Source organism: Nuphar pumila, chromosome 2, assembly GCF_984573655.1.
Source record: "Nuphar pumila chromosome 2, dmNupPumi1.hap1.1, whole genome shotgun sequence".
Classification (NCBI taxonomy): Eukaryota; Viridiplantae; Streptophyta; class Magnoliopsida; order Nymphaeales; family Nymphaeaceae; genus Nuphar; species Nuphar pumila.
The window spans coordinates 103,490,373-103,509,476 of NC_143250.1; the positions used below are offsets into that span (position 1 = coordinate 103,490,373).

General features: G+C 36.7%; 1 protein-coding gene across 1 annotated transcript; it reads left to right on the top strand.

Moving 5' to 3' along the window:
• Positions 1 to 1,767: 1,767 nt before the first annotated feature.
• LOC149846491 (RING-box protein 1a-like) lies at positions 1,768 to 19,104 on the top strand. The gene is made up of 6 exons (XM_089996368.1): positions 1,768 to 1,936; positions 2,188 to 2,238; positions 2,417 to 2,476; positions 18,323 to 18,394; positions 18,508 to 18,547; positions 18,829 to 19,104. Exons 1-5 carry the CDS (start codon positions 1,801 to 1,803, stop codon positions 18,543 to 18,545), a joined length of 357 nt encoding a protein of 118 aa, XP_089852494.1. The 5' UTR covers positions 1,768 to 1,800; the 3' UTR covers positions 18,546 to 18,547; positions 18,829 to 19,104.

The window sequence follows — 19,104 nt, forward strand, 5'->3', positions numbered from 1 at the left end:
ACCCTACTTTCAATTGTGAGTTAAAGATGAACACTATATTCCTTCTGGAAGTTTCGATAACTACGTTTCTAGTCTGGTTCATTTTAACATCACCCTCTTCTATAAACCATCCAACTGCAACGAAAGCTCCAGAAGGGTCCTGTGAAGTAAATCCAATGTACCAATGCCCATCAATGACACTTCAAAGTCAATACTCGCCTATATAGCTCTAACTCATGCAAACACTATTTTAACAACTTTAAAAGTTGTTTATACTTTTTAATTATATGTTTATTTATATTTATATATTCAAATACCAAAAAATTAGTTTTTCATTAATTAACAAAACTCGTGCCCCAATGCAATGTTGTCAGTATCGGCCTTGAGTCATTGGGCCATCAATTTAGCTGAATCGACTAATACCAATACTCATCTTAGTCATTCTATAGGACCAAAAAAGTAAAAAATTTATAACGTATCAATCATAGTATCATGAACATAGATTTTTTTGCAAACCTGCGACGTGCTAGACTGCCCAGTCTAGCCAGCCCAACCAACCCAATAGTTAAAGGTTGTGCATCAATACTTTTTCATGTGTTGAATCATTTTATTGACCCTGTGCACCACCTCGTGCGTAGTTGCCTAGCGGAATCTGATGAAGCGCATCTTCAAATGTGTATTTTATCTAGTCTATGCCACTTAGTGCATAGTCGTTCCATACCAGGTATCACTTCCGAAAAGGGCACAAACTTTCCATAGCCTTGCGTGCCATAGAGCGTATTGCGATTCCATGCGCATGCTACAACAAAACCTCACCACTGAAGAAACAAGATCTTGCGGCCTTCAGTCCAAAGATCAGTTGATGATTAAATACCATAGCGAATAACACCACCCAGACTCATTCGTCGATGCCTAGGCATTCACTCGCCTAGCCCCGAGTCACCATACTCAGTTGGAATCACCTAATGTAATCTTTGGAGGAATTAGCTCTAACACGTACCCTATGCGTCTAATCGCTACACGTGAAAAACTCTTGCAAACCGAGAGATCCTTAACCAAATCTCTAAAAGCAACATCCTCTGATTGTTTAATCAAACAATGCTCCACGTCTGTGCCGCCACATAACGATGCACTAACGATGATATCGTTGCTTATCGCGTGTCGTGCTGTCACTGCACGTCATCAATCAAGCCAACACATGTCGTGCGTTCCCGCACTCTATGCATTTTTTAGTTAGTAGAGCTTCACACTGTGCATGCCCCATTCCGAGTGTAACATGTTAAAACCATTAAAATAATTTTAAAATATTATTACTAAAATGATTTTGGTATTTTAAAAAATAACATATTCAGGCTAGCATCTCGAATTCCCTGTATTTATTTACAAAAAAGTTTTAAAATCCTGTAAAATTTGTATTTATATTAGGGGTGTCAACAGGTCAGGCCAGTCCCGACTCAGACCAAACCCTATAGGATTAGGGGATGGTGATAAATAAGAAGACCCGATTAAGATCCGGGTCCATACTCAAAGGTGAGATTAATACACGAACCTGATATAGTTTGTGAAATTTTATAGCCGACCCAAGTTCTGATTAAGAATAGCAAAATTTCAAATTTAAAATGATAAAAAATATTATTTTACCGGGTATGGTCCTAGTCCGCTTCACGTAGTTTTTATCTATGATTTCTTTTATAGTAGACCCGAGTCCATACCCGAAAATCTGATCTAAGTCTGGTTCCGAACCCCGACTTTATATGGTCGAGACAGGCAATTGCCATAATAAAGGAAAAAGTTTGTTGACACCTGGAGAGAGAGAGAGAGATGGCGTCGTTGGACACGGACATTAACATGGTGCCGGCCGGAGAGGGGTGCAGCGGCGCCGGGCCGAGCGCCTCCACCAAGAAGCCCAAGCGATTCGAGATCAAGAAGTGGAACGCCGTCTCCCTCTGGGCTTGGGGTTAACACTCCCCCCCTCTCTCCCTCTCTCTCTTTTTTTTCTTTCTGTTTTTTGGGGAAACCCCATGGAAGTTTCCCCCCTCTTTTACCTCGCAATCGTCTTTCTTGTTCTTTTCCTTGATGGTTGTTTCTGATTAGGGTTCGATTTTCATGCTTCGTATTCCTCTTTATGCAATTATATTGTTTGAAACTTCGATTGGGGTTAGCTTTTTCTCTGACTGGATCTTTGTTTGGTTGTCTTGTTCGTTGTAGATATCGTGGTTGATAATTGTGCTATTTGCCGGAACCATATCATGGATCTCTGTAAGTCCTCTCTCTCTCTCTCTCCGCGTGTTTGGATTCGTATTTCACCTAAAACCATGAATCCAAACCGACCCTTTCGAGCATGAAAAACTCTCTAGATGCTGAAAACTCAAGGATTATCTTGATGTTTTTTTGGTTAATCGTCAAGTTGTGTAACTGATTGCTGGTTGTGGAACAGGCATTGAGTGCCAAGCCAATCAAGCGAGTGCAACGAGTGAAGAATGTACCGTTGCCTGGGGTATGCTGCTTATCCTATATGTTCAACTGTGTTTTTCCTTTTCCAATTTCTTGCTGAACTTCGGGAAACTGTTTTTTCTTATTCGCTTCAGGGTCTATCTATCTGTTTCCACTATTTGTTTGAGGTTTTGGCTTTGATTCTGCCATGAAAGGGAGTTTCCTGTTATGTGGTGCACGGTTGTATGCTTGTTAACAATGTGCTAGTGTCCTTTATTGCCTTAGGTCACCATTCAAGGGCAATGTTGCCAGTATCGTTGCGAATAGTATCTGCAGAAAATCGATGCCAAACTGATTTGATCTGGTTAATTCTCAAATAAATCTTAAAAATGGTCACAGTAGTTTTTAATATTTTTTGTCACGTGTCTTTCTGTGGTTAAAAGTTGGCTGATTCAAAACAATTCAGCCCTAAATCAGAAACGCCCATCCTAGATGATTCTAACAACATCGTTCAAGAGTTTGGAGAGAAAGTCATGATTTAAGCGATCTTTGTGTCTCACAAGATAGTTTATAGTTTATGCAGGCAAGGCTTCAGGATCCTTAAACCATGGTTGAAGATCCATTCATTAGTAGAAGCCATAATCATCACACACCAGACCATGCATGCTGCTCTTGCTTTCTTCCTAATGAAATTGTGAAAAATATGTCACACACATACATAAGAGTAGCAAGAACATGCAAAATGGGTCTAATGGGTTTCCCAGCACCTTTTTCACAATTCTGACCCGTAGATGTGTTAGGCATGGTTGGTTTGCTAAGAATTGACACCTACATCATGTTTCTTCAATGAAAAAGGATGTTTTTTCAAGCTTCAAAAATTTACCAAGATTTTGGGCTCTTGATTTTTCAAACCTTATAAAACCTTGCCACGAGTCGGAATCAGTTGGATCCCTATGAAATCAGTCACGTATGTGTACATACGGTCAGAGTTTGAAGACAAACAATAAAAACTCCAAATACTCATTTTGCATATTTTATTATGATGTGAGCTACATGGTCTGCTTTGTGGTAATTGGTGTGAAAATGTCTTCAAGACTAAAGCTATGTGCATAAAGGCAGTAGGTTCTCAATAGACCAATATGCGCACAAAGGCAAGATGAACACTCACAGAGGAATACACATGCACAAAGGCATGAAAAATAAAGAACAAGTTTATTGAATGAGTGAGAGAACCTTTACAAAAAGGATTAGAATTACAAAGGAGGTGAGACCCCTATTTATACACTAAGGAACCCTTGGAGGGGGCTCCACATATAGACGTTGGAGCCCCTCCAATGGTCATATTATTGAACGCTGGAGGGGCCCATTGTCTATAGATGTGGGCCCCTCAATGGCTAAAGACAAAAAGAATAAAAAGAAAAAAAGAAAAATAAAAAAAGAAAAATACAAAAAGAAAAATACAAAAAGAAAAAAGAAAAAGAGTATATTCAAAAAAGAATATGTGTGAAAATGAAAAGGCTATTTTACCCCTATTGGGTATTACAAGAAGAAACATATATATATGAAATATATATGTATTTGTATCTCTCTCTCTCTATAAATATATATATGAGATACAATTTAACAATTGGCACTTGGATCACTGGATTTTGACATGTGAGTAGGTTTTTCAATGATCCAAAATTTGGAGGCCATAAACACTTCAACGTTTGACAATTAAATTTTTTTTTTCATCAAAAAATATGATCCAAGGGTTGATTGCTAATAAACTGACCATGTCGGGCACATTTACGGTGTCGATTGAGTTAAAACAACCTGCATCATGAGATCCCAGGTTGATTGTACTTGCAATCGTTTGTAACAAATATATTCTCTATGCATACATACATGAGAAAATATACGTTGTTTTTGTACCATGATAACATTACAATGGTACACACTCTTGTTTGCATGGATCTAGCCACCAAATGTTAGATCTAACTGTATAGATGTGTTCAACATGGTTACTGCATTAGGAGGTTTTATCATGTCTAATATACCATAAGGTTTGATTTTTGAGATGATGAAAAATCGATAGCTTGCAAATCATTAAGATAAGGATGGTCTAGGACTGGTCTAAAACATCATATTGGAGTCAAATTTAACACATGAAAATAATAAGTAGAATATGCTAAACATGATAAAAAAGTTAGTTTTTGCTTTTGGAAATTAGATCTATGTAAATTACGAGTGTAATACCATAAGTTACAATGGTCCTGTACAAGAAACAATGCATATATATAGAAAGGGGTTCGTTCAACCAAAGGAAGGTCCAAAATCTACAATTGATGATAATCGACATTGTTCCTTCTCTAATGATCGAGTTTTTCATCAAGCAGACTTTACATATTAGATTTTTTTCATTCATTTAGTGAACATGTTTTGGATTATGAATTTTCGATGTTTAGATGCATTTTTTAAAGCATTAAAAAAAAATGGCCCACAATGCTTTGTACTGTAATGTTTTAAATGCATTGTGAGTTGTCGATTTTTTATGTTTTGAAAAGCATGCCTATATTGTTGTGGTTTTAAGGCCCAAATACAAAATCACACAAACACATATAAAGAAACAATCAACCACAAGACAAGAAGATTTACGTGGTTCGGCGATGTGCCTACATCCATGAGGAGAGTTCAAGATGATGTTATTAATGAGAATCAATCATTGTATAAGATAAATATGCAAAAGCACAAAAGAAGAACATCACCTATTCATAAAAGCAAATCAATGCGTGCAGCCAATGTGCTGCCCAAGAGCACCTTGTTAATGACATTCAATGGAGGAAGCCCCACACACAACCCACAGTTTGCCTCTCTTGTCTCACCTCTCTTGTTTTCTTTCTCATAACCATAATACCCCAAAACCTGCAACCCACAAAATACGTGATGACTCAACCCTCACCAAATCACTACCATCCAAAAAAGGAATTTCACCTTCTCTCTTACTTTCCTTAACACACAAGGAAAGTCTCCAAAACGAGTCCCTAGAACTCCAATGTGAAACAGATAGTATGTGGATGAGTGGGTCCCATAATAGACTTATTCATGCTGCATCATCACAATCTCCACCTTGACTTGAATGTCCTCACTCACCAATCATGTCTTCCACATCTATGCCCCCCTCTTGCTAGGGCGAACAATGTCTAAATTGAGACATTAATCAAGTCCAGGCAATGCTTGAACTTCTCAACAATTACCACCTTCATCAACATATTTGTAGGGTTCTCTTTGATAGAAATCTTCTTTAATTGAATCTTCCCATCTTCAATGAATTCATGAATTTAATGGTACTTGATATCAATATTCTTTGACCTTGGATGATACACAGAATTATGAGCCAAATCGATCGCACTCTTGTTTTCACAATGCACAGATACCTTCTCTTGTGAGATGCCAAGTTCACTAACCAAACCCTTCAACCAGATAGCCTATTTTGCTACCTCAACTGTTGCATATACTCGGCTTCAATCGTAGATAAATCAATGGTATCTTCCAAAATACATCTCCAATCAATAGATCCACCACCGAATGTGAACAATAGCCTGTCAATGAGCGCCTCCTATCAAAGTCACATGCAGACAAAGTCAACATATCCAACCAATGCATCTCTACCTTTATCCTTCTAAAACAGTAACCTTGTATTAGTAGTACCTCTCAAATAATGTATAATCCATTTAACTGCATCCCAATGCGCCTTACTTGGATCAACCATATTTCTTCATCATTCTTAGGACATTGGTCCTTGCTCAACTTCAATTGTTGCTCAAGAGGTGTGCTACAAGGTTTGACACAGTTCGTATTAAACCTCTCCAACACCTTCTCAACATATCTACCTTGTGAGAGCCATAACTTGCCAAGCTTTCTATCTCTTTTGATCTCCATACCAAGGATCCTTTTTGCAACACCTAAATCTTTCATTTCAAATTCAGAATTCAAAATATTATTTAAAACATTAATATAAGAAATATTTTTTGTTGCAATTAACATATACGGCCAATACTATAAAAGAACCATCAACCAAATTATGATAATAAACACAAGAATCATAATTACTACGAATATAACCATGCTTAATTATGTAAGTATCAAACCTTTTATACCATTGTCTAGAAGATTGCTTAAGCCGATAAAGTGACTTATTCAACATGCAAACATGGTTCTCATGACCCTTCTTCTCAAATCCTTCTGGTTGGTTTATGTAAATGTCCTCTAAATCACCATGGAGGAAAACTGTTTTGACATCCGTTTATTATAACTCCAAATCAAACATAGCTAGCAACAAACGAATAGAGGTATGTTTTACAACTGGAGAAAATACCTTATTATAATTAATACATTCCTTTTAAGAAAATTCCTTTGCAACCAACCTGTTTTTATATTTAGGAGGCTCTCCTTCAGGAGGTGCTTCTTTTTTTTGGAACACTCATTTGCACTCAATGGCTCTCTCGCCCTTTGGAAGTTCCACCAAGTCTCATGTATGATTTTTATGCAAAGAGTGCATCTCATCTTTTAGAACATCCAATCACTTTACATTGTCTTATGCTTCAATGGCCTCTTGATAAGTGTATGGATCCCCAAATCCAACTGTAAGTGCATAAGCAATTACATTATCTTCTCTATAGCGAATAGGTGGCTGAATTTTTCTTCTCGGCCTATCCTTTGCAATCGAATATGAAGGCACCTCCTCTTGATGAGAAACATCATCATGTGAATCTACTTGTGAATGCTCTTCTCTAGATATTTCTTCATTATCTTTGCTTTGTCCCTTTAATTCTACCTGCATGAAAGTTTTATCATCTTTTTTCTCATATTTGGCTTTCTTTCTTTTTGCCTTCAACATGGAATTCTCATCTAAGACCACATCACGACTAAGAATGATCCTTTTGGCAATAGGATCTCAAAGTTTGTAGCACTTAACACCTTTCTCATATCCCATAAAAATACACTTGACGAGACTTGGGATCTAACTTGGTGTGTTGTCCATCATGCACATGAACATATGCAGGACACCTATAAATCTTCAAATTTGAGTAATTTGCAGGCTTGCCATTCCATACCTCTTTTGGAGTCTTCAAATCTTCGTGTGCTGTAGAAGGTGATCTATTAATCATGTATGCAGTCGTATTAATTGTCTCAGACCAAAACTCTTTACAAATGTCTACACCAAGGTTTTAAAACCCGTGACTCGGGACTCGACTCGTTCTTTATTGACTCGTGACTTGGCGGGTCAACTCGGTGACTCGGACCGGGTTTTGTTAACTTTTGATTTTAAAAGAAAGACAATATATAAATTGTCATTTAAACACATAAAGGTTTGTAGAATGACTTAATTACTAGTTTAATTGATTAGTAAGTAAAATAACATCAAGTAAAACTGCTCTTAATTCAAATCTCACATTTACTAAAGAAACTACACAAGCAGGAACAAGTCTTTCAAGACAATATATAAAGAATGACTTAATTACTAGCTTCAAGAACTTTAATAGCCATGCTCGATCATGGTTTACATCCTGAATATATGGACATAGCTGTTGTGTTGCAGGGCCTCAGAAAATCCTTGCAAAATTTTGGGAACATTGAACTTTATCTTGATATTTGTAAGCTTCTGTCTGATGTAGAGTTGATTGGACCATGCCTTATATATCTGCACATAAATGCATATAAGCTTTGGATAATGAGAATGTTGTGATGTATATATATTATAATGATAAATGTAGGCATTTTATGTTGTTGGTTTTGAACAGGCTGGCAGGCTGCCAACTATTGTGCAGGTCTCACAGCAACAAAGTTTCCTTATAGACATTTGCTCTATGTACCTATGTACTTATATAGTTCTTTGTAAGTAGTGGCGTGGTGAACTTTTAATGAAAGAAATAAACTCAAACCCTTTAGGAGGAGGATTTGGAGTTTTGACAGGAGCCACTTCAAGTGGGATCTGATGGAGGATATAAAAGAATAACAATGACTTTCATCTTGTGTTTCAAGTTTCAACCACCTGGTATGCAGTATCAATATGCAAACAAAGTCAGTGTTGCAGAGATGGTTGCATGAGGGATCAGTTATGTTAGCTTGATTAGTGGATTCACTCTATGTTCATTGAGGGGTACTGGGTTTGATTCCTTACCTGGAGCTACCAAAAGGAATGAATGATGGACATGTGAAATTTGATAGACTTTTACTAATTTTGTGATTTTATATTAAGTTGGTAAGCCTATTGTTATTATGCTATTTGTTCTTTGAAAAATGAACACTTGCATATGAAAAAATTGCCCATAGCCTTTGAAAAATGAAAAAAGTACCCAAAACTCGCCCGAGTCAAGGTTGAGTTTTCGCAAAACGAGTTTACCTTGCCGGGTTGACTCGTTGGAGGGCAGAGTCGAGCCGAGTTGACTCGGTGAGTTTTAAAACCCTGGTCTACACACAATCTCATGCATATGGCTTTCTCTAGCAGTGTCATGTTCATCATTTCTGCCACTCCATTATGTTGAGGAATGAGTCCCAAGAGTGGTAAATTGATGTGTGATCCCTTATTTCCTGTAGAAGCTCTTGAACTCATCAGAAGTAAACTCACCCCCATTATTTGTCCTTAGGCACTTAATGTATTTTCAATCTGCATTTCTATCTTTAAACTTCACAAATACCTTTGATTTTTGCTTTAAGTACACTCGGGCCTTACATAATTACTCATCTATGAATGACACAAAGTGCTCTGCACCACCTTTGGACTTCACTGGGGTTGGTCCTCGTGCATTTGAATGTATGTACTTAAGAGAATACCTGCCCTTATGCACACCTGTTTGAAATCTTCATGTGCTGTAGAAGGTGATCTATTAATCATGTATGTAGTCGTATTAATTGTCTCAGCCCAAAACTCCTTACCAATGTCTGCACACAATCTCATGCATATGGCCTTCTCTACCAGTGTCCTGTTTATCTTTTCTGTCGCTCCATTGTGTTGAGTAGTGAGTCCCAAGAGTGGTAAACTGATGTGTGATTCCTTCTTTCTTGCAGAAGCTCTTGAACTCATCAGAAGTAAACTCACCCTCATTATCTTTCCTCATGCACTTGATGTATTTTCCAGTTTGCTTTTCTACCTCAACTTTTTGAAATGAAATGGGGATCTTCGAAACACGAGCTTAGATTAACAAGGGCAAGTGTCAAGAATGACACTAAAGCATAACCCTTAAAAAGGGTATAACTAGAAAGAAAATAAAAATAAAAATGTATTCTTTATTGATATGAAAAACCAATTGCTTAAGAAGCATTGGAATAAAATACAAGAGGGGCTGCACCCCTTTATATACACAGCTGAAAGAGGACTCAATAGAGCTATTGGACACAGTCCAACAGCTCTATTTAGAGCTGTTGGAATGTGTCAGTCCAACAGCTCTATTGCTAGTCAAGTCTGGACAGGACTTGACTAGCAACAGTCATTCTAGTTCAAACTGAACTAGATGACATAAAGACAAAAAAAAAATAAAGGAAAAAATTACAGAAAAGAAAGAAATGAAAAATGTATTTATATATATATAATAATATAATATTATTATATATACATATATGTACAGTTTTACATTTTAACACTCCCCCTCAAACTTACGGTACAATGAGCGAAAGTTTGTCTAAGAGAAAGTGAAATCGGGGAGCAGCGAGAGGCTTTGTAAAGAAGTCTGCTAACTGATATTCTGAAGTGACATATGGCAGATCAATTATCCCGTGTAGATATTCCTTTCTGACATAGTGACAATCCATTTCGATGTGTTTGGTGCGTTCGTGGAATGTTCTGTTACTGGCAATGTAGATCGCACTTTTGTTGTCACAACACATTTGTGAAGCCTTTGTTGCTTCAGCTCCCATGTCAGCAAGCAGTCGTCGGAGCCAAACTACTTCCATGGTCGTGGTTGCCATGGCTCTGTATTCAGCTTCGGTGGATGAGAGAGATATCTTCTGCTGCTTTTTACACCTCCACGAGATCAATGATTCCCCTAAAAAGACACAAAAGCCAGTGGTTGAGTGTCTGTTATTGGGATCACCTCCCCAATCAGCATCAGTATATGCAATTAAATCAAGAGAAGATGAGGAAGATAAGAAAAGTCCTCGTGAAAGAGAGGACTTGATGTATCTGATAATACGCATGACTGCTCCCATATGAACAGAAGTAGGAGCATGTTGAAATTGACTTGCTGTATGAACAACATGTGCTATATCTGGTCGGGTAATGGATAGATAGGAAAGTGCCCCGACAAGTTGTCTGTAAGGAGTAGGGTCTGCAAGAAGTTCTCCATCATCAATCTTCATTTTAACATTAACAACTTCTGGAGTGTCAACTTTCTTATCATCAGTAATACCAGACCTGAAAACAATATCAAAAGCAAATTTAGTCTGAGATAATAAATATCCTCTAGGAGAATAAGCAACTTCAATGCCTAAAAAATATCTCAACAAGCCCAAATCAGTCATTTCAAAATGAGATTTAAGAAGTGTTTTGATTGTTTCAACTCCCTGTTTATCGCTTCCGGTGATGATCATATCATCCACATAGAGAAGAAGCATAATGATCCCTGCATTAGAATTCTTAATAAACAAAGCAGTGTCAGTTAAACAGAATTGAAAACCAATATCAATCATAACACGACTAAACTTATCATACCAAGCTTTTGGTGCTTGTTTAAGTCCATAAAGAGTTTTTTCTAAGCGAAGGACTTTACCCTTAGGAATACTTAGACCAGGAGGGGGTTCCATATATACTTCTTCAACTAGCTTTCCATTTGAAAAAGCATTTTTGACATCCATTTGAAAAATAGACCATTTTTTTATAGAAGCTAAGGCAATTAAGGTTCGGACAGTAGTCATACGAGCCACCGGAGCAAAGGTTTCTTCATAATCAATCCCATATTCTTGGGCATAACCTTTGGCTACTAAACGGGCTTTATATCTTTCAAGAGTACCATCACTCTTGGTTTTAATTTTATAAACCCATCGACATCCTATAGTTTTCTTCCCTGGAGGAAGATCTTGAATATTCCATGTAGAAGCCTTTTCAAGTGCATCTAATTCAGCTTTCATGGCTTCTATCCATTTGATATCATTTTTTGCTTGAAAATATGTGGATGGTTCTTTATATGAGTGAATTAATGCAATAATTGCCCTATATGTGGGTGAGAAAGACTCGTATGATACAAACTTTCCTGGAGGCCTCGAGATTCGAGATGATTGTCTAGTTGGAATGTTAGAATATTTCTCAAGTGCACATGGAAGATTAGACTCTTGTCGCCTGGAATATTGAATACTAGTATCTCTATGAACTTCTTCATTTTCAACATTAAGATCAATAATTCTTTGATCATCATCAAAGTTACAGTCAAGGTCATATTCATCAGATGTTGATGTTAGATCTAGCAAAAAGGAGTATTCAGTGACGTCTTTTAATTTTCTAAAATCAAAGAAGCTCTCCTTTTCAAGAAATGAAACATTTCTAGACACATATAGTTTATTATTTTTGAAGTCAAAACATCTATAACCTTTCTGGTTTTCAGCATATCCTAAAAAGGCACAGGGAATCGCACGAGGGGAAAGTTTATCATTTTTGTCAGTAAATATGAAACATTTGCACCCAAATATTCTTAGTTTAGAGTAGTCTGGAGAAATGCTCATAAGTTTTTCAATGGGAGTGATATTTTGTTACGAAGAAGATGGCATCCTATTAATGAGATATGTGGCAGTTAAGGCAGCTTCTGCCCAAAAGTCTTTCGGGACTTGATTTGCTATTAATAAAGTCCTAGTGGTTTTTATAATATGGCGATGTTTTCGTTCTGCCAGTCCATTTTGTTGAGGTGTATAAGGACAAGATCTTTGATGTGTGATGCTATGCAATTTAAGATAATTTTGAAAATCTGTGGATAAAAACTCTCCCCCTGAATCTGTGCGAAAAATAGTAATATCATTTTGAATCTTGTTTTTAACCATATTATGAAAAGTTTGAAAGTATGAAAATACTTCAGACTTATGTTTGAGAAAGTACATCCACGTATGTCGGGAGAAATCATCGACAAAAATAACATAGTAAACAAATCCTCCTTTAGAAATTACTGGTGCAGGACCCCAAACATCCGAGTGTATTAATTCAAGTGGTCTTGAAGAGAAAAAGGTTCTGTTCTGAAATGGTAATCTTTTCATTTTGTCGAGAATACAATCTTTACAATCAAATGATTCAGAGTTACAAAATTTCCCTAGATTTGGAAAATGTTGGATTTTGGCTATACGTGGGTGACCAAGTCTCTTATGCCACAGTTCCAACTCTATTTTTTGAATATTATAACAAAAAGTTTTCTTCGACATTTCCAAAAAATCCATGTAATAGACTCCTCCTTCTCTATGGCCTTCCCCAATCAGCTTGCCTGACTGACGATCATGTACCCAACAACCATGAGAAGAAAAAGAAATATTACACCCATAATCAGAAATTTGAGATACAGATAAAAGATTTAAATTTAATTTGGGAACATGTTTAATTTCTGGAATAAAAAATTTTTTTGTTTTATAAATTTTTTCAAAATTTCCTATTCCTTCTATTTCAAGAGAAGTCCCATCAGCAGTAAAGACCTTTGACACACTTGTTTTATTTTTAACACATTTGGATAGACTTTGATTATTTGGGGTCATATGAAAAGATGCACCAGAGTCAAGAAGCCAAGAAATTTTACCTAGATCAGAAAAAGATGAGGCTGCTGCGCCGGTTGAAGCTTCAGATGAGGAAGAGGCACCTTTGATGAGAGGCTGAAGAATCTCCATTAGTTGGGCCAGGGAAACTGGTGCATCTTGATCTTTAGGCTCCGATCCAGCAATTGCAACTCTTTTTTCTCTCAGCTCCTTAAGTTTGGGACATTGTGGCCTGTAGTGTCCCGGTTCATGACAATGATGACAAATAACTTTCTTCTTATCATAATCACCATTTTGTCGGTTAAAGTGAGGAGGCCTATATGATCGAACATGATTCCCTGGTCTAGACACGGCTAAAACGGAATCATTTTCAATTTTTAAAGAACCTTTCCGGAGACGATTTTCTTCCATTGTTAACTCTTCAATAGTTTCAACAATAGAAGGAATTTTTTCCCGGTGAAGTAGGGTCGATTTAGTGGTTTCAAATTCCGGCCTTAATCCAGTGATAAACTGGTAAAAATGTTCAACATCGAGTTGTTTCTGACGAAGCTCGATGTCTTCGGCACAATGCCACTTTGGTTCTAAAAGGGAAAGTTCTTCCCAAAGTTCGGACAACCCATTGTAGTATTCACGAATAGTTTTGTCTCCTTGTGTCATCATTCGAACTTTTTCTTGGAGGTTGCACACATGTGCAATATCTTTAAGGGAATACATATTCTTAAGGTATTCCCATGCCTTATCGGCATGATCAAATTTGGCAAGACTTGAGCATTTTTTAATGTCAACGCTATTGATAAGCCATGACATTATCTTCGCATGAGATATTCTCCATTCTTTCCATTTCTTCTCGTATGAGGCAATAGCCTTAATTTTCTCTTCTTCCGATAGAGGGACCTCTTTATCTCCCTCCTTTTTAGTAAGAGATAGCTTAGGTTCCGAATCGGAACCATCCACAATCCCCCATAAGCCTTTTCCCCATATATGGTGCTTCATGATTGAAGCCCATGTTACATAGTTCGTATCGCTTAGTTTCATAGGCATGATGGTGACTTTATCATTGTCATCCATCGATTACAAGGAGAGAAAGAATAGGGATAGAAGAGAAACAAGAAGAAAAATGAAAAAGAAAGAAAAAAACAATACAACAAGATGTGAAATCTTCTCCAATGAAGTGATAAAACACTTCTCTTCAAGTGGCGAACACTTTTGCAAACGGGCACGGAAACCGAGGCAGCTTTTCCTCAAGATTTAGTACTTCCGCGGCTCTGATACCATGAAATGAAATGGGGATCTTCGAAACACGAGCTTAGATTAACAAGGGCAAGTGTCAAGAATGACACTAAAGCATAACCCTTAAAAAGGGTATAACTGGAAAGAAAATAAAAATAAAAATGTATTCTTTATTGATATGAAAAACCAATTGCTTAAGAAGCATTGGAATAAAATACAAAAGGGGTTGCACCCCTTTATATACACAGTTGAAAGAGGACTCAATAGAGCTGTTGGACACAGTCCAACAGCTCTATTAAGAGCTGTTGGACTGTGTCAGTCCAACCGCTCTATTGCTAGTCAAGTCTGGACAGGACTTGACTAACAACAATCATTCTAGTTCAAACTGAACTAGATGACATAAAGACAAAAAATAAAAATAAAGGAAAAAAATTACAGAAAAGAAAGAAATGAAAAATGTATTTATATATATATATAATAATAATATAATATTATTATATATACATATATGTACAGTTTTACATTTTAACACTTTTCATTCTTTAAACTTCACAAATAGCTCTGACTTGTGTTTGAGGAAGTATACCTAGACCTTATAGAAGTAGTCATTTATGAATGACACAAAGTACTCCACCCAAAGATATGAGATTCTTTTTTAGCTTCTCACATATGCCTCACATCAGTAAGAGTAGGAATAGCCTCATCAAACATTTTTATTTTCACACTACCAATCCCTACACTCTTGCATGCAACATCATTCCTCATGAGAACGATACTACCATTATATGGAGTGTAGGAATCAAAGACACTTTTGTTGGGGCACATATGAAAAGAACATCAAAAATCTAAAATTCTTGAATCAAGAAAAAAAATCTATACCTGAAGAAACAAAGAGACTATTTATCAAATCTTCAGTATACTTGCTTGATTAGAATCCTTTGTTTTTCCTTTCTTGGCTTTCTCTTGAAGCTTGTGACACTCTCTCATGAAGTGTCCCAACTTCTTGTAATAATGGCATCTCACTTTGGAGTAACCCTTGATTTGGACCTGCTATGATATGGTGACTACACACTATCCTTAAGCCGAATCCTACTTTTATCGGTGTTTTCGCTAGCCTTCACTTTTTTGATCATTCAAAGAAGCCTTGTCAAGCATCTCATTCGAAAGCAATGCAACAGTAAAATCATCAAATTTGATACTTTGTTTGTCATACAAAAGTGTGGTCTTCAAGCTCGCATATTTAGGGGACATAGACTTAAAAAGAATTAAGGACTTGTCATTATTCTTCAAACACTACATCCATACTCATAAGATGATTCACAATTTTATTAAAGGCATTCAAGTGATCAAGAACACTAGTGCCTTCATTCGCAACTCATAAAGTTGTTTTCAATACAACTTATTGGGTAGGGACTTGGTTATATGCAAACTTTTCAATTTTTCTCATAACTCTGTGGCCGATTCAATTTCAAAAACATTATACATAGTAGTTTGCTGCCCATCAGCTGCCACTATCGGTTTCATCAGCCTACCCGCTAGGGCTTTGTATAAACCTTGTTGGATAAAAAATCTTCACCCCCCCCTTTGCCATAGGCCAAAGTTTCACTTCTCTACCTCAAACTTGACACTCAATATCTTTGGGGTCATATTGTATCCTCTTCAAAGAAAATTGCAGCTTTGATACCAGTTTGTTGTAGTTTTAGGGCCCAAACACAAAATCGGAAAGAGGTTTAGATCCGATCGAGCCTCAAAGAGGGAACACAAATCACACAAACTCAAGCAAATAAGCAATCAACCACAAGACGAGGATTTACGTGGTTTGGCGATGTGCCTATGTCCACGGGGAGCGTTTGAGATGATGTTATTAAAGAAAATTAATCATTGTACAACAAAAATATGCAAAAGCACAAAAGAGGAATAATATCACCTAACATTTGGTTCACAAAAGCAAATCAATACGTGCAGCCAAATCTTCCTTCCACGAGAGCACCTTGTTAACGATCTTCAATGGAGGAAGCCCTACACACAACCCACTATTTACCTCTCCTCTCTCACCTCTCTTGTTTTCTTTCTCATAACTACAATACCTCAAAACCCACAACCCACAAAATACGTGAGGACTCCACCCTCACCAAATCATTACCATCCAATAAAGGAATTTCACCCTCTTACTTTACTTAACACACAAGGAAAGTCTCCAAAACCCAAAACGAGTCCCTAGAACTCCAATGTGAAATGGATGGTATGTGAATGAGTGGATCTTATAATGGACTATTCAAACCACATCATCACATATATCGTAAAGTCTTTGTGTAAAGCATATTTCTTACTAAATAAATTATAAGGGACAAATATATGAGGTCCGATCGATGAGATGCTCAAACATTGGAGATGGGAAGTTGTCCGATCGTTTATCTATCTATATATATATATATATCCATTTGGATCTTCAATGGATGATTGCTATATTGTTAGATATTTTGAAAACATGTCAATTCTTTAAAACAAGTTTTGAGAGGTAAAACATTGTAGTGTGAAAATGAAACTTGATGCTAATGTGAAAAAATCACAATGTTATCATGAGAACTTTGCATTGCTTTTTTATTTTCTATTTGTTCGTGCATGATGTTAATAATCAGATTCAGTATGGGTTTAGGATTTCATAACCAAATATGACAGATATCCAAATCAGATTACATGTATTTGTTCGGATTTAATATTAGACTTTCTCCATCTGAATCCTAATCCAAGTGTGTGTCCGATTAGCCAATATCCAATTAGACAGATTTGGCATTGGCTATATCGGACCTGAATCCAAACCGTTTAATTTCAACGGTTATTTCGCTTCCAGGATAAATTCTCGTGCTTGTATCATAAAAAAACTAGGTGGTTGATGGTGCAAATATAAAAATCTCATCTATGGTACCCGGACACTCCATTTTGCCCTCGTACTTGTGTTGACACACGTATTCCCGTGTTAACACACGTCGACACCCGGACACGCCATTTTACCCTCTGTACATACAAGTTTGTATTTAATTTATAATTATATTTTCAGTTTGTAATTTTATATTTTAATTATATAATATATATTTTAAATATAGCATATATATTTAGATTATATTCAGTTTATTTTTAATTTATTTTGTATTTTTGTTATATTATATATATAGCTGTGTCCCTGTACCCACATTTTTTGGAATTGTTGTGTCGTACCACCCGCACCCTCACCTGTACCAGGTAACATAGAATCTCATCCTTTTTTATACTTTTTCAGACCCATTGCCTATACTAAGTAGCAGTCACAAATTTGTATTCTTTTCTGTTTTTTATGCTATTGTGCATGGATAGGATATACCATGGTCAATTCTTCAGATTTCTTTGTGAATCCTATTTCTTTGTGCTCCTAAATTATTGACTTTTGTGTTCTCTTTAGTATTGTGATATTACTTTGGATTATGTTTTCTTTTTGTTGTTGAGTTATTGGGAGACAGACTCAATGTCTCGTTCATCTGCATGCTCTGATTTCTTAGACTAGAATGTAAATTTTCTTTGCTTAACTGGACAAAAGTATTGTCAGAAACAAACATTGTCTATCATGCTTGTGCTTGAAACCTTATTGTATATGCATCTTGTTTCTCTTTTTTTTTTAGTAATGTGCATCGGCACCTTATAAATTATGTTGGATTCCATTCCACAAACGGTACAAGATTTCGTGGTGTTGAGTTTTGGGCTGGATCATGCATAAAAACCAAATATATTTGTTTGGTTATTGATTTACTCTGACCAATTTGAATTTGCATAGAAGTATAGAACACCAATAACATGGCAAAAGTTTATTGTTTTCTCTTGCAGCAAATTTATAGCTTCTGAGACTTCTCGATGCTGTCAAGACCTGTAGATGTCACTTTAAAAATTATGCTATGCATGTTTTGTTTCATATTTGTATTTCGTGGTCGTAATCTCTGATTTGTTTCCTCAGGAGTCTGCAATCATGCATTTCACTTCCACTGCATTAGTCGATGGCTGAAGACACGGCAAGTCTGCCCATTGGGTAGGTTCTTCATGCTTTCTCCCCTCGTGATCTGCTGCTTTTTTACTGATTGTCTCATTATGCAATTCTGCAAAGAGCAAACCGACCAGTTTTTTTTTTTGTATTGCCTGCAGATAACAGTGAGTGGGAGTTCCAGAAATATGGCCACTAGAGGTGCTTTCCTAAGACCAATATAATGGAACTTCAGCTTCTTTCTGGGCTGAGTTCTCTTTTAGATTAAGTGAACAAGATCATTTCATTTTCAGAGTAACAGCTTAGATTGCTAGTTCATTAACTTTTGCTGAACCTGTATTCTGAAATGCAAGTTTGCTTTTGAAGTATTACGTCTCATTCTCCCTACTCTTTTTGTTTCTCAAGTAAAAACCATGTACAGTTTCCGCTCTAGCGCCTTGTGTACAGCTGAATTCAGTTGCTCTGGTTGTTCGATTGTGCAGTCACAGAATACGGGTGGTTGTGGATCGTGCACAGAACTTTTACAGTTGAACGGTGTTGAACTGACTATATAAGACAGTTGGGATTGGATTACATAACCTTTTCTGCACGCCATCTATGTTTGGATAGACAGCCATAGCATTACAGCAGGCGATTTGCTGCTTGGTTCCTGTTTCTAAGTTGTATGACGACCACCAATTGGTGTAATGAGATCTCCTGTTTCTGCAGGAGCCCTTGTTCTGCAAATTTCTGTTGAACACGAATTTCCCCTTTGGCAC

Coding starts and splice junctions, on each gene's coding strand:
- LOC149846491 (XM_089996368.1), top strand. CDS start 1,801: ATGGCGTCGTTGGACACGGACATTAACATGGTGCCGGCCGGAGAGGGG. Junction 2,239..2,416: donor GAACCATATCATGGATCTCT/GTAAGTCCTCTC, acceptor GTTGTGGAACAG/GCATTGAGTGCCAAGCCAAT. Junction 2,477..18,322: donor AGAATGTACCGTTGCCTGGG/GTATGCTGCTTA, acceptor TTGTTTCCTCAG/GAGTCTGCAATCATGCATTT.